Genomic DNA, 25,633 nt, shown 5'->3' with positions numbered 1-25,633 from the left:
TGACTGCGCTGTCTCTCACAGTCAGATATTAATGCTTCGTTTTTGCAGCAGCCTAGCTTTAGCAAGCCCTGGCCTCTATCCCCTAGCTTCGCTTTTCTTCTGAAGCTTCTCCTGTGCCGAGGCCTTGATCAGAATCCATTATCGAAAAGAGAGAGCTGTGATGATTCAACCCAGGCAAAAGTGTCAAATCCACATTCGATTTGTTTGTTGCTTTTTTTTTTCATCTGCCTGATGCTTTGAAGTGCAGGCTCTTGTCTTTTTGTAGCAGTTTACTGGCTCTGTGCTGACCATGCAGTCAGTTACCTACAAGTGCCCTCTTTCATATACCCCTCTCCTCCTTCTCCCCTCTCTGTCCAGATGGGTTCACACCCCTGATGATTGCATCCTGCAGTGGGGGAGGTTTAGAAACGGGCAACAGCGAGGAAGAGGAGGATGCCTCTGCCAATGTCATCAACGATTTCATCTACCAAGGCGCTAACCTTCACAACCAGACTGACCGTACAGGTGAAACCGCTCTCCACCTGGCTGCCCGCTACGCTCGTTCTGACGCTGCCAAACGCCTGCTGGAGGCCAGCGCTGATGCCAACATCCAGGACAACATGGGCAGGACGCCTCTGCATGCTGCTGTGGCTGCTGATGCCCAGGGGGTATTCCAGGTGGGTTCTCAAATGCCTAATTATTTCCTAGGTGGTATAGTTAGAGCACTGAAATGTACTGAAATTAAGAAGGGATTATTCAATTTATCAGTCAGTTGCAAGTCTTTTATCAAGTAAAAAGTAAGAATTTACTGCTTTTCTTTGATTTATATTTCTGGTAATTGGGTTGAAGATTGTTAAACAAAACAAGCAAGGATTGTGGGAAGTTGTGCGTGTCATTTTTCAATATTTTTTTTACATTTTATGGGCTAAACAATGAATTTGTCAATTCACAGTAAATTGTTAGTTATGGCCCTAAAAAGTATAGTTGTCAAATATTCTGTAAACCATCACAGACAAGAATTACCAGAGGTTAGAATTACTTAAAATTACTCAAAGGGTAAATGGCAAATTTATTTACATGTTGAAAATATTTGAGTCAATCTTTTGAAGGTTGAAATTTTGATTAAGTCAACGCAATCATGTTTAGCTCAAAAGAAATAACCTACTGTATGTCTCTATAGATTCTGATAAGGAACCGCGCCACAGATTTGGATGCCCGCATGCATGATGGCACTACACCCCTGATCTTGGCAGCCAGGCTGGCAGTGGAGGGCATGGTCGAGGAGCTCATTAACTGTCATGCTGACGTCAATGCAATTGATGATTTCGGTAAATATTTTCTGTTTGTTTGACGCCACTTATATGAGCCCAAAAATCATTGCAATTTAGTGCTGAATGTAGTCAGATGTTGGGGAGCCTCAAAAGACTACTTCAGATCCAATAATCCTGTTCTTGTCTCTTCAGGTAAATCAGCCCTACATTGGGCTGCAGCAGTAAATAATGTGGAGGCTGCTATTGTGCTTCTCAAGAATGGCGCCAACAAGGACATGCAAAACAACAAGGTATAAAAACAATCTATCTCTTCTTCCACTTTCTCCTTTGATAGAGTAGGAAAACATCTTTCCGAAACAACATTCCTTGTGCATCTGGGAATCTCTTAATGTGTTGACTCCTTTCTCTCTGCCTCAGGAGGAAACACCTCTATTCTTGGCGGCCAGGGAAGGAAGCTATGAGACTGCCAAAGTCTTACTGGACCACTTTGCCAACAGAGAAATAACTGACCACATGGACCGGCTGCCCAGAGACATTGCACAGGAGAGAATGCATCACGACATTGTGCGGCTGATGGACGAGTACAACCTGGTACGAAGTCCTCCCATGCATGGAGGGTCACTCAGCACCACATTGTCACCCCCTCTTTGCTCACCCAACAGCTACCTGAGCAGCATGAAGCAGCCCCAGCCTCAAGGTCAAGGCCAGGGCAAAAAAGCACGCAAGCCCAGCACCAAGGGCGTCGGCTGCAAGGACGGCAAAGACATGAAGGTGAAGAAGAAGAATTCCCAGGATGGGAAGTCTGGGAACCTCCTGGATAGCTCAGCTGTTCTGTCACCAGTTGACTCGTTGGAGTCACCGCACGGCTATGTCTCTGATGTGGCCTCACCCCCCATGATGACCTCCCCCTTCCAGCAGTCGCCATCTGTGTCCCTGAACCATCTACAGGGTATGGCTGACCCACACCTGGCTGTAAACCACATGGTGATGCCAACCAAGCAGGAGCTGGCTCGCATGCAGTTTGACCCGCTGCCTCCCCGTCTTACCCATCTATCCGTGTCTGGCTCCAGTGGCCAGGGCGGCATGAACGGCCAGTGTGATTGGTTGTCCAGGATGCATGGCAACATGAGCCAGCCGGGCCAGTTCAATCCCATGAGAGGAGGTCCTGGTGGTCAGGGAGGTCTGCATCAGGGAGGACAGCACGGGATGATGACCTCCCTCCACAACAGCCACCCCACCACCAGCCTGTCTCAGATGATGACCTACCAGGGGATCCAGAGCACCAGACTGGGTCCGCAGCCCCACCTCATGCAGCAGCAGGCTCAACAGATGCAGCAGATGCAGAACCTCCAGCAGCTCCAACAGCAGCAGCAGAGCATCCAGCTGCAGCATCAAAACTCAAACACCACCAACAGCCAGAACTTCATCAGCGGTGAGCTCGGTTCCCCGGAACTCCAGCAGGGCACAGGCAACTCCAGCATACCCATCCACACCATCCTGCCACAGGAGACCCAGATTATGCCCTCCTCCATCAACCAGTCAATGCCCAGCACCCAGTTCCTCACCCCGCCCTCCCAGCACAGTTATTCAGGCCCCATGGACAACACCCCGAACCATCAGGTCCAGGTGCCAGACCACCCCTTTTTGACCCCCTCCCCCGGCTCCCCTGATCAGTGGTCCAGTTCATCTCCTCATTCCAACATGTCCGACTGGTCAGAGGGCATTTCAAGTCCACCAACAAGCATGCAGTCTCAGATTGGACATATACCTGAACAGTTCAAATAAAATGCGTGTATGTTTATGCCCAGATGAGCTGTTCTATATTTTTTTATTAAAAAAAGGCACTCTGTGGAAAAAAAGAGAAAAAGGGCAAAACTGTAAGCAAGAATTAATAGGACTTTTTATATGCTTTCATACTAACAGCAACACCTGTTTTTCATCCATTCTTTTTATTTATTAATGTCTTATTTATACGCATTGCCTGCTTACAGAAATTTCGGGAATCCACGGTGTTGGGTTGTATGCAGGACAAAGACAGTCTTTTAGAGAGACTCCTTTTCTTTTAGTTCCTTTTTTCTGCAGTGAAGTCGCAGCATACACACTGGGTATTTATTTCTTTGAGGACTCTTAGTCTTTGCCTTTTTTCATATGACTTCTCAATCTTTGTTTATATTATGTTATTTTATTGTATAATCTTGTTTATAAAGAAAATTGTGACTAAGGGGCATTTTATAGAGCACATTTTAAGTTTCAGTGTTATTTCAATTTGTTGTAAGTGTGGGAAATATTCTAGTAAGCCGATGATAAACAAGTTGCAGAAGTTAAGGGAACATGTGCGGGAGTTCACGCACAGGTCCTTTTCCCTTTTTAAATATTCTTATGATTCTTAGTTAACACTCTCTAGAGTTGTGTACATTTTACTTGAATCAGTGGAACAGCATTATGTTGTACCTCTAGATTTAATTGCATTCATATGTAGAGATGTCGTTGAGATGTGGTGGAGATGTGATATGGTGTACAGTATACAGCCATCTTGGAGATTGGCAGATAAGACAGGCTTGAGTATCTGTTAGTCCTGTGGTGTTGGAGAACTGGCCCGTTGGCCACAGTGTATGTTGTTGTTGAGAGGGAAAAGGAAAATTCATTTCCCCTGTCCCTCCTATTAGTTTGAGCCTATGGCTGTGTCCTTCCTTTTGTAAATATGTTATGCATTTCCCTTGTAAGCAAGATTTTGTTTAAGAAATCTGATGTCTTAAGCATGCAATTTTGATAGGTCTCGCACCAGTCAACAGCCTCTAAAATATCAAACAGAACAGAATATATATATTTTGTATTTTACTATCCCTTATGCATAAATAAATTTGAACTATATACAAATAGATACAATATATTGTTAGGCAACATTTTTCTCATAAAAAAAGAAAAAAACATAAATATTGAGGTTTTATAAATTGATATTTATTTACTGTTCTGTAACACATACAAATCCACTGAGGCAACCATCTGTGTATGTTATGAAATGTTTTTGTTACGCATCGGTAAACTGGGAAAGAAAAAAAAAAAAACAGTGGCCAAGTTCTCAGTTGTGTTCACATCAATGCTTTGTAAGAAGCTACCCGGTTTAGTTTGCAAATTGTTACAAATTTAAAAAAAAAAAAAAAAAAACAACAAAAAACATTAGGTTGTAGTGAAATTGCAATATCTGCAATATGTTTCCTTCCTCTTATAAAGATATAATTTGCAAGAAATGTATTTTCCCTTTTCATTTTCAATCTGTAAAAATGTTTCTTGTTATAATAAAGGGCACTTGTGTGTCTTAAGCTTACGAGAACTGTCTTTCTTTTTATTTAATTGTGATAAAAGATCTGTAAAGATCATTATCTTCTGGATAAATTTGGTTCTTTGAAGAAACCTTGGGTTTAGCTAAACAATTGTAGATCTGGTATAATAGTCACAGTATAAGCATCTTCCTCTGACGGCGCAAAACTTAATTTGTCATTAGATTAAATATACAATATAGCACCTCATGTAATCTTTTACATTTACTGAAGGAGCAGAATATCATTTTACTTGGTATGTCTCCATCTAGTGGTGCAAATTAATTTTACTTAAAAGTAAGGTCCAGCTGCACCATCTATGAAACTCCTGCATATTGTGGAAACTAACAGTATAAAATAAATAAACCAAACAAATAAACAGATCTTTGCATGCCTTAATATCATGGCCGGACCCGGGGGAAAAATACGGTACTGGACCCCGAGTAAGTCCAATTTCCTTCGTGTTTCTGAGCAATGTGTAAACTTTTTCTATGTTAGAATACCATCTGGCCCCTAGTTTGCTCTGTGGTAATTTTATTAAACACAAAATGGAAAGATATGTGACACGTCAGCATATAGCTGCAATAATCCTGGTCTAGAAAATTATAGCTTGACACAGGGGCCCTCATCAAAACAGGCCCTAAAATCGGGAAGCATTTTTTCCCCCTTGAAAATAGTGCCAATTAACTTTGGTCCCAGTGTCTCCATGATGAGGATTCTTTGCTTTTCTCTGTTTCATGTCATTTTAAACTGATATCTATGGATAAGCAAATGCTTAATCGATTACTTGACAAGAATAATCGATCAGATTAATCGCTCTGGCATCAGCCCTGATGATGATACACTAATACCATCTGATATTGTGCTTTAGTGCTTCAGTCAACACAAAGTAAGCCACGACTTTGTGGGGCCTCAGTAGGTGAAGGGCCCTGGGACAGTTGCACTCTTTGTAATTCAGCATTGCCTATGACAGGTTAAGAGCCAAATAAACAAATAAACAATTTTCATTGTCGATTGATCTGCCAATGATTTGCTTGATTAATTGATTGGTTGTTTGGTCTATGAAATGTCAGAAAATGGCAAAAAAAAGAAAAAAAGAAAATGCCCATCACACCTTTCTGGTCCCCAAGGTGAAGCCTTCAATTGTCTTCACCTTCACCTTTGTTTGATCAATAGTCCCAAACCCCCGAATATTCAGTTTGCAATTATATAAAACAAAGAAAAACAGAAAATCCTTAAACTGGAAGAACAAGAACAAGCACATTTTTTTTTGCCATTTTATTTTTAGAAATGACTCCAAAATTAAGTTATTATCAAAATAGTCGCCAATTAATGTTCTTTCGATTGACTAATCATTGCAGCTTTTTTAATATAGATATATTTCCGTACATTTATATGTAGAGACACGCTTAGAAAACCAGTCGAAAGTGCAAATGTTAGGCTTTCACACATTATCTTATTTATTTCTGGCCATTTAAAAGATTTTTTTCAAAACTGTCAATTAGTTATATTATCGGCGATTTACAGCAGCGTACCTATTTTTGCATACATGCGTATAAAAATGAAAAAGGCACAAAAACGAATTGGAATAAAAACACTTTACATATAAAAAGTCGGTATTTTAGTTTTATTTCTTACATTTTCCATCGTATTTGTGTGTTTAAACAGTGAAACTATATTTTTACAACCTTGAACTGTCGTATAATAACATTTCGAATTAATATCCCTCATTATTTGTACGTTTAAACGGCGTCAGTGTCATTTTACTTTTATTTTGAGTTGATAAAGAAAAAACTGCGACTCCCGTGATGCACCGGTAGCAGCACAGTTGAAGTTCAAAGTTCAAACATTACAGCAAGAAAAAAAAAAAGAAAAAAAAAATAGGGCTCTACCTGGCTGGCTGCTTCTGTGTTAACAGGGAAAAATAGACAACTTGGCGAGCAGTGAGCACGCCAATCGTTTGCCACCGCACCGAAAACCAGCAGAAGAAACCGAACATGGCCCTCAGCTAATCGGCGCCCGCTCTTGCTCTGTTGTCGGCGGATTTACAGAAAGACGGCTGGCTGGGTGCTATCGTGAGCACGCTAGCTTGCCAGGAGCACATAGCAACTGCTGCTAGCTAACGTCACTGGACTGGTACTCTTTACTCTCAAGACTGCAGCTATGTTCGTCCAGGAGGAGAAGATATTCGCCGGGAAAGTGTTGAAAATACACATCTGCACCATGGACGGCACGGAGTGGATGGAGGAGATCACGGAAGACACCACTGTTGAGAAACTGAAGGAGAAGTGCTTGAAACATGTAGGTTTTTGGGTTGTTTGTGTTTCCACTGTTGCTCTTTTTTTGTCCTGTCATGCCTCTGCCCGGGGTGTTCGCAGTCTACCATACCCTCTGTGTAAACTGTCAGTGTCAGTGTCACTGGCTTTGTATTTATAGTAACTGGGTAGACTTTGCTATTTATAATTTAGCAGGTTGGCTGCCCCTCTCACGCTAGCTAGGGCTAACAGTCCGACTATGCCCCTTTTCTGTTCCCAGAGACGCATGCTGCTTTTCAGCCTGTCTATTATTGCCCGGCTCATCTTTCTTCTCCTTCTATGGCCCATAGCATAAACTCCAAGTGGTGGTCTTAATGTTTGTTTCTCATGACAACATGGGAAAATGCACAGATTCAATAACATATTTTGTGTGACATCAACACAAGGGCACTGGCATGATGATGATGATGAGAGCTAAAAAGTAGTATCAGGTTCCAGGCTTTTATTAATAGAATTTAAAAACAAAAAACCAAAAAAAAGTTGATAAATTGACTTTTATAAGGTTCTTAAATATTCTTTAAATTAATAGATAAGTATGCAAAATATCAGAAAATAATAAAAACTACTTGTAACAATTTCTCATATTCCCAGGTTAAGTTTTCAAATGTTTCGTATTGTCTGACCAAGAGAATTTCACTTTAGAGCTGCGATGAGTTGCCAATTAAACAATGAGTCGATCGTCAGAAGAATAATCCTTAACTATTCTGGTAGTGGATTAACTATATTATTATTATATTACTATTATTATAATAAGTAATTCAAGCAAAAATGTCAAAACACAGCTGCTCATCCTGTTAGATATTAAGAGTTTCAGATTTTCTCTGTTGTCTGTTATTGTTAACTGAATATTTTCATCTTTGCCTCTTGGTTAGATAAAACATGACGTTTGAAGCCGTCACCTGGGACTCACAGAAACTGGGATGAATACTTTTTTGCTATTTTCTGACATTTTACAGACCAAACAATTGATGACTAATTGAGAACCTAAGCGTCACATTAATCGATAATAAATAATTGTTAGTTGCAGCCCTATTTAACTTACAATTCTGTAACAGAAGAGACACACCAAACTCTCACTTCGGGGATGCTCGATATTTGACTTCAGTGATTAATCAATTCTCAAAATTGTTACGGATTAATTTCCTATCAGTCAACAAATCGAATAAATCATATATTTTCTAGTTGACTGACAGAAAATCAGCAAAGAACAAATGTGATGATTGATTAATCATTTAAGTTATTTATTAAGTTAAAATGCCAGACATATTCTAGTTCCTGCTTCTTTATTTGAGAATTTGCCGCTTGTCAGTTTTAGATTATTGTAATTTGAATACTTCTAGGATTTAGACTGTAGATGTCAGTTGGCCTCGGAATTTGAGGCATTTTGTATGCTATATGATTACTCCAGAAAATAATTAGCTGGCCTGCTGTTCACTTCTTGTTTCTGAGCTGGTTTATGTTGTGTTTGTTTTGTAGTATGTACATGGAAGCTTAGAAGACCCCAAAACACTTACCCACCATAAACTTATACACGCTGCTACAGAAAGAGTCCTCACTGACACTAAAACTGTCGCTGATGAAAATCTCAAAGATAAAGGTATGTAACTCCCTGTTTGATCAATTTTGGGATTATGACAAATGAATCCTACACTGTTTTCCATGTACTGCGTATGTTTCATATATGTTGTAGACGTTTTGCTGCTCATAAAGAAAAGACCGCCACCAACCCCTCCAAAGATGGCAGATGTTAGTTCAGATGAAAAGGTAAGCTTATTCAACTTTATATATTTAAAAAAAATAAATAAATGAAGCATTTCTTTATCCTCTCTTCCAACTCTGCACCTGTGTCAGAAAAGCTGTACCTGCTTCTTATTAACTGTTGTTTTTGGTGTTTTTTTTCACAGAAGAAACAAGATAACAAAGCTCCAGACAAAGATGCTATCCTGAAAGCCACCGCCAACCTGTCCACACGCCACACTGACCGCACTGTTACTCAGCACAATATCAGAGATGTGAGGATTTCATTATCATGGCTTTAGCTGACAATGTGCATTGAACTGCAGATAAATTAAAAAAAAATGTAGATTCTGTGAATAAGAATTTTACTCCCAGTTTATACTTGGTAGCGTGTTTGTGTGTTCATTTTTTGTTTGTATTGTTCCAGTTTCAGACGGAGCTCAGAAAAATCCTGGTTTCTCTCATTGAAGTCGCCCAGAAGCTTCTTGCCTTGAACCCTGATGCTGTTGAACTCTTCAAAAAAGCCAATGGTAAATCGTACAATCCCTGAAATCTATTTCTAAGTCTATATCAATAATCATACAGTCAGGAAAAGTAGGATGATGGAATATTTTGTCCGATATGTACCAGACACCATAAAAATACCAAAATACCATTCTGCCACTGAAGCAACTAAATGAGGAATTAGATATTTTATGTTCTATCTTTATATACTGTTTTAGTCTTTACCATCAAGCTCAGTGCAGTGAACTTTATGTAGAGTTTTTGTTTTACATATCAGAGCCAGGTTTTGATATGTATTGTTGCTGGAAAAACCGATCCTTACAATTTCACATATATTGCCCAGCCCTATTTTCAGTCTTCTGATCTTTCGGTGTTTCTGTGTCTTATAGCGATGTTGGATGAGGATGAAGAGGAACGGGTGGATGAAACAGCCCTTCAGCAGCTCACTGAGATGGGTTTCCCTGAGAGTAGGGCCATCAAAGCTCTCAGATTGAATCAGTAAGTCTGTACTTGTTCACTAAACACTCATAACTCCAAAATTAGTCAGACTATTTTGACCGCGTCCGCGGGATTGTTATCGGAAATTTGTATCGTTGAAAACCCAAATGATTGACTTTGAGGTACATTTGTACCAGACTTGCACGAAACAGTGGCATAGGAGTTGGTCCTGGTCCAGTGTAGCCTGAATGGTTTCTTTTGTTCTAGAAACCCCTTGTGTACACCAGACATGTTTTTTCTAACCTCTTCCTTTCTTTCTGCAGCATGTCAGTGACACAGGCCATGGAGTGGTTGATTGAACATGTAGATGACCCCTCTGTAGACACGCCACTACCAAGCCAGGATTCTTCAGGACCGGCAGGAGCAACAGCAGCCGCCACACCAGGCCCCTCTGGCTCTGGCTCTGGCTCTGGCTCTGGCTCTGGCTCTGGCTCTGGCTCTGGCTCTGGCTCTGCCCCTGCGTCCGCCTCCGCCTCCAGTCCTAACCTTCTCCGCAGCCTTTCCAGCCAGTCAGGCACAGACGAGAGCAGCCGGCAGGACGAGCTCACAGAGATCTTCAAGAGGATCCGCAGGAAACGGGAGTTCAGACCAGACTCAAGAGTGGGTGGCTTTTTCCAGTCGGAGCTTTTACTCATGGCTTTGACTAAAACTTCCTATTTTTAAAAATTACACTTACCATAGCTGGTCTCTGTCTTTTTTGAACCTTTTTACCAGTTTCAAACATCATTAACATTGTTGTACCTAAACAAAACTATTATTCTTTTCTTTACTCTGTATTATTTTACAATTACATCTAGTCATTTGGCAGACGCCTTTATCCAGATGACTTACAAGTGAGGCAACTTAGGGTTCAGTGTCTTGCCCAAGGACACTTGGGCAGGCAGACAGGATGTGTCGGGTATTGAACCGCCAATCAGTGGACAACCCGCTCTACCACCTGAGCCACAGCCGCCCCAATGTAGGCTGTAGGAAGATGCTATTTATTTCCACAAATTCTACAGACAAAGCAGATGCAAGACAGACTCCTCTCCGACTCTTTTCAGATTTTGAATTCTCTCTACCAGATACAGATTCTTGCAGTCTTTGATTGCATCAGCTAATGTACGGTAGAAAGTAGTACAGAATATTGAAACATGCATTCATCCTAATTGTAAAGCATAATATACCGTAGTTTCCCCGGGAACACTGTTCCCGAGTATCTCCAAAAACAGAAAAGTGATTAAGACCCAATCTTCCTACAAAACACTTTCACTGTGGTGAATCTTTTTAAGATAGCTGCCATTTGAGTGGTTGTTACACTTCTCAAGTACGTCTTCTGCTGTGCACAAATTAGTTTTTTGTTCCCAAGACACTTTCTGGGCTCCATAGAACTGTGACTGCGGATGTTGTTTTAATTAGACTGAACCCGCACTTTTTTTTTCTTTGTTTCTGCAGGCTGTCATTGCGTTGATGGAGATGGGCTTTGATGAGAAGGAGGTGATTGATGCTCTGAGAGTCAATAACAACCAACAGGATGCTGCGGTATGTTTACACATCCATGATAGTCGTCTCTGCAGTAGCCTTTTCAGCTTGTACTGAAAAAAAAATACAGCAGATTTGAGAAATGCCTCTCTATCTTGGCTGTTTGTGATGCCCGGGCTTATTATACTCGCAAGCAGTTCAAAGATGTTAAAAATGTGTTTGTAAAATACAGTGTAAAGCCATTTGAGGCAAATTTGTGATTTTGGGCAAATTAATTTAATAATTTCACTTATTATTATTATTTTTTGATGGCAACCTATAGGGCTTGCAGACATTTACACAGGCCATGTTTGGCCCATTGCTGCCACTGACACTAAAACAATTCAAACTTGACAATGATGTATTTTCTGTATCAATTTTTAAGGAGTATTAATTCGTTTAAGAGTAATAATCCAAATGAACTGCTGTATCATCGTATGAAAATAAAATTTGGACTCTGTTTTGTAGCTGAATCTGCACTCCGACCTCCATTGAAATATCAATGTATTGTCAGAAACAGAAAGGGAATTTGGTGTCTCGCTGTGTTTTTCCCTCCTGCAGTGTGAGTGGTTGCTGGGAGACAGGAAACCTTCTCCAGAAGATCTGGACAAAGGCATTGACACCAACAGCCCACTGTTCCAAGCCATCCTGGAGAATCCAGTGGTCCAGCTGGGTCTTACCAATCCCAAGACTCTGCTAGGTACAGTTTAGTCAAATTTAGTTGAAAGACCAAGATAGTAGGTGCTTTTGTAAACGGACAAAAAAATCTGTATCAATCAAATAACTGATTGCGATCATCAGTGGTCGAGATTTGGTCGAGACTGCAACCTTATATATCATAAATAGTGACGAAATGATAAAACACAGGACAAAAAAAACATTTCGCTTACTTAGACACAAGCGTAACACACCCTCTTTTATTGAAACCCTCATTACTTTATCTGCGCTCACATTTTGACGGACGTATGTGTTACCATGGTTATGAAATTATTTTTGCAAAGATATACGCTGTACGGATTGAAGATTGCTTTCTTAAAGGATATTACATTCGTTCGAAACGTTTATTTGGAGGCTAACCACATTTTTGGGAAATACACAAAGTTGAAACAAACCCGAATTTTACGTTAACAGTTGGCAGTCAGCAGATGGATTTAATCCTTTGTTTTTTCTTTGCTTCTAAATCAAATCACTTTTGTTGGTTTTGTGTTTTGTTTTTTTTTTTTTTTTTATTTTTTTTTTACTTTAAAAAAAAAAAAACCCAGACCAAACCGTTTAATTGAACTGAACCAAGCAGGTTTGGTATGAAAGCACCTTGAGAGTTGTTTTTTATTTTTTCTTCTGGTTAAACTATTTTTTGTACTGTGTACTATGCTAACAAGCTGAAAGTATCTTGAAAGAATAAGAAGGTCTAGATTTTTAAATATAAATTTACAGGCTGCTGGTTTTGTTAAATGTATTTCTTACCAGTGTGTCTTGTGTTTGCGAGCAGCATTTGAAGACATGCTGGAGAATCCTCTTAACAGCACCCAGTGGATGAATGACCCTGAGACTGGCCCTGTCATGCTCCAAATATCCAGAATCTTCCAGACCCTCAATCGCACATAGAACCTCCTGGTGACGCCCCCTGTGTGACTGCGGCAGCTTGTGTGTGTGTGTTTGACCATATTGGGTTGTGTGTGTGATTGTGTGTGTATCTGAGTATGGCAGTGAGTATTGTTTTTGCCTTGTAAAGACAAAGCTGGAGGAGTAACAGTATGAATTAAGATGTTATACATATAACTATTTATAACAGTTCAGTAAAAAGTTATACAAAACAAATATTAACATAAACATTATTATTACTGTAATAATAAACAAAATGAAATTTAGTATGTTGTTTTTACATTTTAATGAGAACAATTTATAGTTATGACAGACATGATTTATTTTATATAATTTCTCCATGTGCAAAAATGACATCAGACATCAATTTAATGTTTACAGTTCGATGAAAACTGTTTTTGTATGTTTTGCAATATTTAAATATCAATTTACAGTTTTGTCTGTCTCTTTAAATTGTTACGTTTCATCAGTGGTGAATGGGTGGAAGACTTCTGTCAGTGTCATGTTTTGTTTTTCTTCTCCCCTTGTCTTCATCGAAATAACTGCTTATAAGTGAGAGGCTGGTGGTCAAAGTTGATTCTTTGTTAGGCTCATGGAAAATGGGTTTTCAGACACGTTACCTCTCTCCATTCATGCCTGTGAGGTCACTGTTCGTCATCCGTCAAGATTTTTCCCTGAGCTTCTTCAAGAATATTTATTTGACTTTCTTGCCTTTTAGAGGAAAGCTGTACACTAAACTGTTTGTGTCTTAGTCATGTCTTTACAAGAAAACGATGTATTAGGCCTGTGTGTTTATTGTCAATGTGCTCTTGAATGTCATATTATCATATTGCGTTCATTTAGCACTCTATAAATATCGCTCACTGCAGCACGGAGGAGGTTAAAAGAAGGGTTTGGGTTTTTTCTCAGAAGGCTGTAGTGGGACGTTAAGTGAAGCTGAGCCTAATCAAAAGGTTATTCCTTTTTAACCAATAATTTGAATGATGAAGATGCATGCTGGCTTCATGCTACGGAGATGCAAGCATCTATATACACGCAAAGAAATAATAATGGATTTTGAGACACAACCAATGTTGGTCTCATGGTTTACTATTTTCTTTTGAGAGCAATGAACATTTATGCTGTCAAACCAAACCAAAATTTCACTATATAACCTGCCTTGTCATTAGATGTATCCATTGAAAATACCCTGTATTTCTGTGCAATAGCAAGGACTTGTGTTGACCTGTAAAGAAATGTATTTGATTTGAGTGTTAGAGATGTGTGAACTGCAATGGGTAGTGTGTTATATAATATTAGCCCCTGCATTGAGTACTTAAAATCTCCAGCTACAAGAAGGTGAGCCTCGCCTCTCCTAGTTGTACTGAGAGTTAAAAACAATATGGAGGATGGTGTCTTTTGCCAAGGTTTTGAGTGTTTTTATTCAATATTTAAAATGTGGTATTGATGTGACTTTCTGCTCAGGGAGGCTGAGATTGTTTTTCTAAATCTGTCGTTATAGCAAACCTCTGCTAACCCCCTTCTAGTTTGGCATTTGAAAATGGCTTTAACTAATCTGTCTAGAACTTTGCTTATGAATAAGAGCACCACAAGACATGGTTTTGTAAATGCAATATTTGAAAATATTTAAATGTTTTTAGAGAGAAGTGTTTGTTTGAACTATGTATTATTACATTATTTATATCAAAGGCCAAACTAGTAACTTGTTTTATTTATAACATTTTTAGCAAAACCTCGAAGCTAATCTACAAATGTGAAAAAATTAAATGATTCAAATGTTGTTTTTACAAACCATTATAAAATGTGCTTATGGACTGGTAGGTCACAGTGTGATTTAAAATCGTTCAACATGTTTAAATGGAGGAGGATTTCTACATGTCTCTGGAAGCCTCTCTGCACACTTTCCGCAATGCAGTGGACCTTTAACATGGCCACAGTGATCAACTGTCTCACCTCCTCCATGCTTCGCACTGGCATGCATACAAACGATCTCTCTCCCGTAATATCTTGAAACAACCATTGGGACATCGTATGTTTGAAGAAAAAGGTCCACTGAAAATGCTGACTTCTTTCAAAATGGTCAACCGGAAGAGAAAAGAAAAGAATGAACTTTATTGCTTAGGGACAATGAACAAAAGTTGGAGTCACAGGTTATTGTTTTCACTCAGCTTTCATGCAGGACTGTCCCAGATCAACAACCTATGCAATATACTCTCACAGTCTGTTCATTAAAACAGCCTCGCGGCTACTGGCATCTAAATCACTATTGCATTAAAGTTATTTTTGTGGCTGTATTCTTTGGAGTCTGTGTTGTTTCTAAGTGACTGATAGGCCAGAAAATTAGTGGCAGGAAACCCCACTGTTAGACTGGTTACATGTGTATTAGAAGAGTTTTTTTAGGATTGAATTGATCATTTTGTTTGGTGAATGGGGAATTTATTGTGTGAGGCAAGTGTAGCAACTGCATTTTGGAGCCCTCTTCTTGTACGTCTTCTTATGCATACTATGATTAGTCTACCTACGTGGAATACAGAACACCGGCCAGATTTATATAGCTACTGTGTAAAGCCTCACATTAATAAATTGATACTGAATTATATGACATAAAGCAAATTGATTATGTAATGGGTGAGAATGGGAGGTGACCCTAGGTTGTTGGTTTGGATCTTATATATATATTTACGGTTGAAATTCCCTTAAATAATTCCTTGTTACATATCTGTTTTACCTGAAGCTCTTTTTTGCTCCCATGTATTTAAGATTGGAACACTGAAAACTAAATGCTCCGCGAATTTTTTTTAAAATGTCTGGTCTGCTACACGTGAATATTCATTTGAACCTTTGGCCGACGTATTGTTTCACTTCTACGCTAATTGTCAAACAAGTTACAAATCATTATCACAAATCACATGGCAATTTCTTCAAAAGGAAGTGGAAATAATGAACCGTAGAACGACTTTTCAGGATACAGTCTCACCATGAGGTCCATTTAGTATATTCAGATTTTGCCATGTCATCCATATTGGCTTAAAAGCCAAAGTTCACAGTTTATTCTTGACATTGGAAAAAGCAGTTGAGAAAAGCTCAACTTTTAAGCTGACGTGGACGAGAAATCCTTTAAGAGCCCAGCGGGGGACAAAAATGAAAATTGGAAGGTTTACTATTTCATGACAACCAGCAAACTCCATTTTTTAATAAAGATGATGTGATATGAGCAAAAGCTCCAGAAAAGATACTGAAAGGCCCTTGTGCTGAGATTTTTCTCTTAACTGAACTTTTCCTGTTTTTACAGTTTTCCTGCTGCACTTGGGTATGGAACCATTGTCCAATAAGAGGAAATTTTTTAAATTCATTGAAATTTTTTAAAATTTATTTTTCAGAAGGAACTGTAGATTGCTTACAATCTTTACCAAGTACACATGACCAGAAAGAAGAGGCCAAGTGTGAATGGTTGTTAAATCTCCCAGGAAGGGATGAAAGGAGGAAGAGTTGGCCCTACTGTGTTGAGCCATGCATTTGTTTTAATGGTTGTTTAGTTTCGCAAATATGTAAGTCTGTGCATTCCTCACTGGACACACTAGATTGCTTTTCTTGTGTTTGGATGTGCGGTCTTTTGGATCGACCAGTTTTCTGTCTTGGTGTCTTGCTGGGTTTGAAAAACACAGGGTGCGGTGCTTGTTGACGATCCTCCTGAGTTTCTCAGATACTCCAGACGCGTATGGAATGACGACATTGTTGCGTTTATTCTTCTGTTCTTGTTATTCTTCATGGATCTTGTGGCTATTTTCACAAAGGTCCAGTTAGGGTATCCCCAGGGTCTAAGTGAATCCCTCAGGCGTTTGTGCTCCCTCTCCCGGGCCGGGGCACTTGTTGGCACATAATCAGCTCAGTAGTGCAGGGTTCTAATAGCTATAACCACGAATCAGAACATACATTATCTCAAAGCACTTTACAGAGTAGGTCCGAGACCTTACAATATTAAAGAGGGAAACCCGACAGTTCCCACCATGAGCAAGCACTTTGGCGACAGTGGAGAGGAAAAACTCCCTTTTAATGGGAAGAAACCTCCGACAGAACCAGACTCAGGGTGGGCGGTTGTCTGCCTTGACCGGTTGGGTTGAGAGAAATGGGGCAGCACTAAATGACTAGATAATGTTTTAGGTGTATGTAAGTCGAGCTGGAACGACCATCGCTAAACAGAGGAGGTGGTCTACGACAGCACTTATCAGCCACTGCTAACGCAGTCTGGGGATCCCCTCCCCAGGCAGCTTAGCATCCATTCATACCACGACTCATGTGACCCTTCACAACTCACATGATAGCCTGGTGGGTCAACGACTCACATGCGACCTTTATAAGTTAACACCAAGTTGAGGTGAACTGAGGTAGACTGAATTCGGGTTGGGGGTTCCCTTGTACATTGCTGAGCCTCTCATTTCTGATTTGGAGGGCACTGTGACTTTTAAGCAGCTCACAGAAATTAAACTGAGCGTCACAGTACTTCTTCCTTAGATCTACGTGTTCCTTTTGCAGGTTGTGTAGTCTTTGTTGCCTCAACTAGGGCAAATAGTAGGACTCTCCTCGCTGTTGCTCCTGAAGTCTGGAGAGGCTGTCCTGTGCTTTCTGGAGGGCCCCAGCCAGTTCCCGCCGTTCCTCCAGTGTTGTTATTAGCTTGCGCAAAGTTTCCGTGAGCTCCTTGCGGTACTTTGCACATGTGGTCCTTTCTTTTTCTAGAGCAGAAGCATTTTGATCGGCTCTGTGCAGCAAATCAGAGCTTCGTGTCCTTTCCTGCTTTAGGGCCTCTTCCAGTTCGGCTTGTCTTGTCTTGCTCTCTGCCTGATGTGCTTTGAGTTCATCTACCGTGTACTCAAGCTTAGCGACGGTAGCCTTATTCTCAGAGATGATATCATTTTTCTGTGACATCATTTCCCAATGTCGCTCAGAGAGAGAGCAGTGTTTAAGTATGATCCTGTCATACTTTGTCCTTTCTTTTTCAAGAGCAGAGGCAGTTCGATCGACCTTCTGCTGCAAGTCAGAGCTTCTCGCCTTTTCCTTCTCATGGGAATCTTCAAGTTCGAGCTGTCTTAACCTGTTCTCTGCCTGACGGGCTTTGAGTTCATCTACCATGTACTCAAGCCTAGCGATGGTAGCTTCATTCTTAGAGATGATATCATTTTTCTGTGACATCATCTCCCCATGTCGCTCAGAGAGAGAGCAGTGTTTAAGTATTATTCTGTCATACTTTGACTGTTCTTTCTCAAGAGCAGAGGCAGTTCGATCGACCCTCTGCTGCAAGTCAGGGCTTCTCACCTTTTCCTTCTCTAGAGCATCTTCAAGTTGGAGCTGTCTTATATTGGTCTCTGCCTGATGGCCTTTGGGTTCAGCTACCATGTTCTCGAGCTTAGCGATGGTAGCTTCATTCTTAGAGATGACATCATCTTTCTTTGACATCATTTCTTCATGGAGAGAGCGGTTATTAAATATGGTTCTTTCATATTTATCCTCCATAGCCTCAAATTTAGCCGTGATAGCTGCATTCTCCTTCCTTAGCACCTGCAGGTCGTACATCATGCCCTCTGAAGATGCACAGGCTTTCTTTAACATCTCCATCTTTTTATACGCTCTCAAAAACCGAGCTTTCTCCTTCTTAACTGCCTCCTCAAGTCGGCCGCAAGCTTCTCTGTCATGCTGGAGCTGATTATGAGCAAGCTGTCTCTCATTTAGGGCATCCTCAAGTTCACCTTGTAGCTTCTTGTTCTCAGAAGCCAGTTGTTGGTTTTCTTGAGTCAGATGGTCCAGTCTTTCTGCTTCCTTCTGCTGCTGGGAGACAGCAGCCTCATAGTCCCTCTGGAGTGTGGAGTTTTTTGTGTGTTCCTCTTCCAGGCCTGAGGCCAACTGGTTAATTTTCTCCTGCAGCGAGGAAACAGTGTTGTCCCTGGCTTCAATATCGCTTTGAAGATTCTGAATATTGAAGTGCATGGACTGAATTTCATTGTCTTTTTCAAGACTTTCCTTCTGTTGCACAAGGAGTTGGTCTGTTAGTGCCTTGATTTCGGCACAATTCAGTTCATCACGCTCTGTTATTTCTTGTCTGTGCTGACTAGAGGACGCCATCAGATCATTTTTGAGTTTCTCAATCACCTTTTTGTCCTCTTCAAGATCAGCTGTCATTTTACTCACTTTGTTTAGAAGCTTTGTGTACCTGCTCTGGTGCTTTTTCTCTGACCTCTTAAGATCAGCCACTTGTGCCTTCATGTGCTCCATTTCATCACAGAGACTGCTTTTTTCAGCTCGTTCCTTCTCCAAAGCCTTTTTAAGATCAGCTTTTTGTTTTCGCTCCTGTTTCAGGGCTGCCCTCTGTTGAGCTTGCTCTTTCTTTATCTCCTTCAAGTCCTCTTCAAGAGCAGCTTTGGCTTTTCTTTCCTCCTCTAGGGCTTCTTGAAGACCATCAGATTTCTCTAATTTCTCAGAATGACTTATCTGTGAAACATAAACCAATTATTAGATTGTTGTATATGTGCAGTGTTTGTAAAAACTAGATGATCAGGAGTTTCATCCATTAAAAAGGTCATTTTAATCATATGTGTGTGCACCTGAACAAAATTAACAAAATTGTGGGATAATAATCATAAACACATAGACAGAATTATTTAAATGCGGTCAATAATATATGGTTACCATCACCAAAGATCAAATTCAAGCTGACGTCCTGATGCCCTAATAAATCTAGACTGGGTGGCACTATGAACCAGTCAGCCATCAAAGTTTCACTGGTTTTCCTTTATTTCAGTACAGTAATAAAATCAACTCTTTAAACTTGTTTTGAGATACAAAATCTGTCACAGCAACACGGTCACAGTTCAATTGTGGTACGGCAAAACTAAAACTAACTCACAACAGTAAGCTTATTTTGACGAGGAGAAGTAAAGCAGAAACATCACCACGGGATTACCTAACTCAAGCCAGTTATCCATTTCTGTGAGTTGATGTGCATGTGAATATAATGAAATAATGCTATCTCATGTCAGGTAAAAAGATGAGTTTTATGTCCTAATGACAGACAGCAGGACGCAGTTACAATATTAGATACAATATTAGATGCATGATGAACTACGCTTCCAAAGAACACTAAATGTTAATTATGCATACATTTTCTGGTTCATTCCATTTCAAGTCTACTCATCAATAAACCATAATTTTACGATTGTACAAATATTTGCGTCTTTCTGAGTTGGTTTAAAGGACATAGCTGTCTTCAATTCAGAAGAACTAAATATACTTGTGTAGGAGGCGTTTTTTTGTAATGTTATAGTACACATACTTTTTGTATATATTTACGACTTATATGTTAATTTTTGCAAAACTTTACCAAAGAAATGAATATATCATTTTTGAAAAGGCGAATCACTTGAATGCTCTTGTTAAGACAATGAAGACTCAGGTGAGAACGAGTAGCCGTTAGCAAAATAGCTGTCATTTTTAAAGAAATTTCAACTGCACCATTTGGATTTTTTACAATTTTGATGTGCGTGTAAACGTGTGCCACCCATCTTATCTATATAAATAAACTATTACTTTAAATGATTATCACTCACCTCCTCAAAAGTGAGACTGTAGCAGTTCTCTTCTCTGCTGGAGGCGAAGGGCTCCTCCTGAACCTCCTCCATAATTTCCTTCTCAACTTCCTCTTCATGCTCCTCAATCTCCTCCTCAATCTCCTCCTCAATCTCCTCCTCAATCTCCTCCTCAATCTCGATGCCGTCAGCGGGAAATTTCCTCGGGAACCATGGAGAATCCAGGACCTCTAAAGAGAAAAGTCCCCCTGATCTATTTTTGTCCATTTCCATATCCTGAAAAAATGCTTTCGCTTAACTGGAGATTTTTTCGTGAATGTAGCTGGGACAAAACCTGTCTTCTTATACAGTAACTGCACTAACTGTAACACTGTGACATCATCAGAATGTTTCCCACAGGTAGTCATCAGGTGGATTGTGACATCATACTGGATGGCTTTGATGTTTAATCTGATTCTACTGACACATTCTACATTCCGCTTTAAAGGGCCAGTTCAACCGTATTCAAAAACAAACAAAAAACCAACAGTATTCTTTTCTTCGATACTATGGCCATATTGGCCATGCACGTAAAATCCCAACTATCAGCGTGCATTTCTTTCTTTTGGGTGATTTTACCCTTTATGTTATCCGCTCTGTCCAGACTCCTCAAAGGCTGTCTGTATGAAGGACTTCAGGCATTTTGTTTTCAAATTTTTGAATAAATGGATGTGGTTTAATGGGAAATTTTACAAATGAATAGGTCAAGGCCATCAATGAATATACAGGTTTAAACAAAGAAATAGCTGTATTCAAACATTAAATCAACAAGTTGTTTTTATAAATTCATTTACCAACTCTATTATCATTTTTTGACTTTGTTTTAAAGCATGCCTACTTTTAGGAGTGCTTGCAGTTGCCGTATAATTAAAAGTAAATTAGACTCTTAAAAAATAGGTTTGCATTTATTCCTGTAGCCACCGAACAGACTGAATCTCTAAAGTGATACAGACATTTGCACACATGTACTTTATCTTAAGTAGAGCTGAACTTTGTTCTGCTTTTTTTCATTTTTCACAGGGTAGTAGATATGTTTCTACCTTAGGCTTGATCTGCTCTTTTTAATTTTTTAGTAGTTATATTTATTTTCAATATCCTTTCATATATTTATTTTTATGTCTTTGAGTATAGATTGTTGGAGCTCTTTGTCATCATTGTATCCCTGTAACCTTTGTGTTTGTGTCTGCCTGCTTGTCTCTGACCCAGAAGTTCCTTTGTGATGATACTAAAGTTGAAGTTGAAGTTAAAATGATCACAGCCCTTGTCTGTGTGGTTTACGAGCCACTCCGGATATGGTAACAGAAGTGTAGTGATAACTCTGGCGTGATTTTAATGCCATGCAATTGCACCAGAGGCCTTTATTGGCTTAATTATCAAAACAGTCCACCACAGTCGATGCCCGGCCACACTTGAATTTACATTTCCAGTTTGTTAATTTTATGTCAATGACAGACTTATTTGTCGTAATTAGAATAACAACAGTTATTATTTTGGCTACATAGAAATCAGGTGTTGGCACTAACAGTGCTCTAAAGAAGACTCAAATGCTGTACCACATTTCACCACTAGGTATCATAATTGGTCAAAGTCACAAGCACTACACAGGAACGTAATAAAAACGTGTACATTGAAAAGTTCATACTGAAATGAAGAAATAATGGTAACACTTTAATTCACAGGTCATTTCACACCTGATACTTTCCTTGGAGGTTTCCTGGAAATGTCTATGTAATTTGGTACTGGGAAAAAAAGTTATTTTAATGAAAACTTAGTTGTGTTGAGTTACTCACTTGCAGAGGAATTATCTTGCAAGATCTACTTTTTATCGATTATTCTAAACATATTCTCCATATATGTTGAGCTGTACGCCTGTCTCTAGACAAATTTAGCATTTTTGCATGTTCAGATAACCTGCTGTGCACTCACAAAGAAACTGTTACACAAACGATTAATTGGAGTGGATTAACTTCAAGTTACAAGCTGAACATGGTCTCAATCTTGCCTGTAATTAGTAACAAATGACTTAATTCTCTCTGGGAAACTTTGCAGGGATCTATGGGTAAATTACGGACACATAAAATTAAAACTGTTCTCTAATTATTTTTAGGAATAAACAAGTGGATATGCTTGTGATTTCAGTCAGCTTGTCAAATAAATATTTTTTGCTATCGTGATTAGAGTTTTTAGAAATGCTGCATTGGACATGTTCCTACTGTTTAATAAACCTGTCGAACAAATATTTTAGCTAGAGTCTAGACGTTGCATAAATTGTGGGCAACAGTTCTGTAAAATTACAGAAAGTGAGCCACGTCTGTTTTTTAGCTTGAAAAATGAAAACGAAACAAATAGTTATTACCAGCATTACCGGTAATAGTCTGGACGGTAATCACGCATGCGCAGTCGGTGCCTTCACGCAAGCTGGGATGATAATTACTTGTCTAGGGGCAGAGCGCGAACGCACCTCTGGTTTTCGCTGCACAGCCCGTGCCTCAATAATCTGTGTGTATATCATATCTAACATGAGGTATTTAATACAGAGATAGATTTTTTTAAACGGAAGAGCCTCTGAACGTCGTGCTTCTTCACTGGAAAGCCTTCCCTTCTCCCTGCCTGGCTTGTGTTTCAGCTGGACGTCTTGCCGTGGAGCGGTTGTCACACAGGCCGCGGTTCGGGTCTTGTTGCTGGGAGGAGACCGTTCAGACTCCCTGCTAGCATTATTAGCTGGCTATGATGCGTCGCTGCTGCTGGTGTATTTTCTACACAGCAGGCCACTGTACAGCGAGGCAGCTCCTTGGTTAATTGTTTACGCCGAAGGAACTGAAGGGTGACTTGGAAATACACCACACCTTTCAAGGTAATGTGTTGCCAGCTAGCTAACGTCATTCATGGGGCCGATGAATGCAATGTCGCTCCAAGCTAGCGGTTAGCCAGTTAGTTAGCTGTACATTTGCATGCTTGGCCGCTTAGCTAACCTCATGTTAGGAAAATGTGCACTTTGTCACCTAACAGTAGTTCCGTCGTTATGGGGTTATCATACCACCACATACTATCGTAAAAATCAAAGCTAATGTAGTTAATTAGCAATTACCTGGCTTACCCAACAAGCCAGCATTGGGCCGTTAATGGTAACATAATGGTAACATAGCGTTGAATTAATGCTACAGGTAATATAACAATAGCTCAGTGAAGGTTAACTTTGCTGGGGAAATAAAAGTAACATGCCTTAGGACCTTAGTATGATAGTACGTGTATGCACTCGTTTCCCTCATCTTCATCCCAGAAGTGTTAGGTTGGACATGTTCCTCCTGTTAAGGTAATGGTAAATGTCAGTAAGACAGCCGTAAGAATTGACCATGAAAGTGCTCTGATTTTGATGTAGGAACTGATTAGAAACATAAGTCTGCCTGACTTAATGCACACAGAGTTTACTTGTAACATTTAATTACAAAGCACTTTTTGAAACAAAATAACAAAGTGTTTCAATGGAGAATTGACCCCAAAAAAAAACCAAAAAAAAAAAAAAACCCCACACACAAAGATGATCCAATTTAATCAAGAGTTAGAAGTGATAGGGCACAAGTAGATTAACAGATTTAAAGGAAGTCACCGAGACCTTGGGTTTTGACAGCAGATACAATCCTCTTTTGTTGAGAGTCTGGACTTGGCAACCGATACCAGAGTTTTGTTTGAGATTGTCTATTAGTGTGAAAGTTTGAGTAGATGCTGTACCAATATTAGTAAGATTCCTCATGCTTTGTTTGTGGTCAGAAAGTGCTCTCTGTAAGTGATTTTTTTTTTTTTTTTTTTTTTTTTTCCCAGTACCTAATATGATCACAAAAGTTAGACCAACATCACTTATATTTTGTTATGCAGTTGTGGACAATTACTGCACATGATAAAGTATGCTTGCCACTATGTACATAATGACTACAAAGTTTCATCCCTGTATTCAGGGCTGTTTTAGGTCACCAAAGCCTCACTGTCCGTTCATTTAAGTACCAGATACTGCAAAGGCACTGTCTCCACTCTATCATCAAGCATTTTACATAATGAATGTGATCATGCCTACGAGGATGCCACTTTGGTACTTATGTCTCAACCACTAGATGCAAGCCCTAATTGAAAAATAAAAGCAGGATTAACAAGCAGCACCCAAAACAATAATTTCCTTAATAATCCACGAACAGCAGGCGATTGTGATTTTTATTTAATTATCTATTGAAGAATTTCTCTAATGGAGCATCCAGCTACTCACAGGCCATGCCAAGGGGCTTTGCAATCTGGCAGGTTGTGGATGGCTAATGTCCTGTTATTTGGCTGTGTCTCTTACTCTGCAGTATGTTCATTATAATTGTGACTGTAACATCATGTTTATTTTTACTTTTTAAGGATGGAGGGAGATTTTTGTGCTGGCGGGGACAGTACCAGGAGAAAAGTGGACTTGGCTGGGGTTGCAGAAGGTGCAATGGATGTTGTACCATTGGAGATGTATGACTCCGCCAGAGCAAAAATAGCTGCCAACCTGCGGTGGCTGTTTGCCAAAGCCTATGGCATTGGTAAGTAATGTAAATTTACATTCAAGCTACACAAATGCTAAGTACATTTTCTTTACATACATTTAGTACATTCTCTTCTCTTTATTTACATTCATCTATATGACTTGTCATATATCTTACTATCTATATTTCTTACTTATAACTAATATCTATACTGAATATCTACTATCACAGACCACAGAGTGTTTAATGAATCCTAAGATAGTGCCTGGAAATTTGCAGCATATTTTCCTCATATTCTCATAGTTATTTCAGAAATTCAGATGTTATTGTTGGCACAGTGTGTTTACTCTTTTTCAGCATAATGACGGTCAGCAGATTGTGTAAAGCTTCAGCGGTGAAACATTGACAGCAAAAGCTCAAGAGAAAGAAATATTTGTGTGTGTGCGCCAACACTAATTCTCTCATGACACTTGGCAACTGAAGCCTCCCTCACTGACTCACCAGAGTCTTCCATTCTTGTAGGGTGGCCAGTGAGATTGAACCCAAATCAGGCTGAGTGACAGGCGCTGAGGATTAAGCTATATTTGTTAGACTCTACTCAGAGCATGGAAAACACTGATCTACACTGCCAGTCACTCACACTCCTGTTAAGATGGTATCAGCATTAGTAAGTGGGCCTTTATGGCAGATTTTGCTGTCTTGTCTGTGGTTACAAAAATCAAGAATTGCATACATCTCAAGAAAGAGGTGTGTGAAATTCAGGACAGCCTTATAAGGATGTGTTATTTTGTGGCTGTA

At 39.7% G+C, this 25,633-nt stretch overlaps 3 protein-coding genes across 5 annotated transcripts in view; all 3 read left to right on the top strand.

Annotated features, from left to right (window-relative positions):
* LOC120804884 (neurogenic locus notch homolog protein 1-like) overlaps positions 1 to 4,575 on the top strand; it is a 46,361-nt gene extending 41,786 nt beyond the window's left edge. For both annotated transcript variants that reach the window (XM_040154605.1, XM_040154604.1), the window contains exons 31-34: positions 358 to 656; positions 1,160 to 1,307; positions 1,443 to 1,540; positions 1,668 to 4,575. In XM_040154605.1, coding sequence (XP_040010539.1) covers positions 358 to 656; positions 1,160 to 1,307; positions 1,443 to 1,540; positions 1,668 to 3,035 — 1,913 coding nt within the window. In that variant the 3' untranslated portion in view covers positions 3,036 to 4,575. The remainder of the gene's footprint in view (positions 1 to 357; positions 657 to 1,159; positions 1,308 to 1,442; positions 1,541 to 1,667) is intronic.
* A 1,871-nt stretch (positions 4,576 to 6,446) lies between these two features.
* On the top strand, positions 6,447 to 15,005 carry ubac1 (UBA domain containing 1). The gene is made up of 10 exons (XM_040156222.1): positions 6,447 to 6,868; positions 8,359 to 8,479; positions 8,573 to 8,646; positions 8,787 to 8,894; positions 9,047 to 9,149; positions 9,513 to 9,621; positions 9,885 to 10,221; positions 11,056 to 11,142; positions 11,683 to 11,821; positions 12,611 to 15,005. Exons 1-10 carry the CDS (start codon positions 6,731 to 6,733, stop codon positions 12,724 to 12,726), a joined length of 1,332 nt encoding a protein of 443 aa, XP_040012156.1. The 5' UTR covers positions 6,447 to 6,730; the 3' UTR covers positions 12,727 to 15,005.
* A 7,744-nt stretch (positions 15,006 to 22,749) lies between these two features.
* camsap1b (calmodulin regulated spectrin-associated protein 1b) overlaps positions 22,750 to 25,633 on the top strand; it is a 28,438-nt gene continuing 25,554 nt past the window's right edge. For both annotated transcript variants that reach the window (XM_040155114.1, XM_040155113.1), the window contains exons 1-2: positions 22,750 to 23,190; positions 24,726 to 24,892. In XM_040155114.1, coding sequence (XP_040011048.1) covers positions 24,727 to 24,892 — 166 coding nt within the window. In that variant the 5' untranslated portion in view covers positions 22,750 to 23,190; position 24,726. The remainder of the gene's footprint in view (positions 23,191 to 24,725; positions 24,893 to 25,633) is intronic.

Source organism: Xiphias gladius, chromosome 19 (genome assembly GCF_016859285.1).
Source record: "Xiphias gladius isolate SHS-SW01 ecotype Sanya breed wild chromosome 19, ASM1685928v1, whole genome shotgun sequence".
Lineage (NCBI taxonomy): Eukaryota > Metazoa > Chordata > Actinopteri > Istiophoriformes > Xiphiidae > Xiphias > Xiphias gladius.
Note: the sequence above shows the minus strand (reverse complement) of the source record. Positions and strands in the feature narration are given on the sequence as shown.

What these genes read in the sequence shown, in the direction of transcription:
- ubac1 (XM_040156222.1), top strand. Translation starts at nt 6,731, where the DNA reads ATGTTCGTCCAGGAGGAGAAGATATTCGCCGGGAAAGTGTTGAAAATA. An exon ending in ACAACCAACAGGATGCTGCG is followed by an intron (nt 11,143 to 11,682) that starts GTATGTTTACAC and finishes TCCCTCCTGCAG; the next exon opens with TGTGAGTGGTTGCTGGGAGA. An exon ending in CAATCCCAAGACTCTGCTAG is followed by an intron (nt 11,822 to 12,610) that starts GTACAGTTTAGT and finishes GTTTGCGAGCAG; the next exon opens with CATTTGAAGACATGCTGGAG.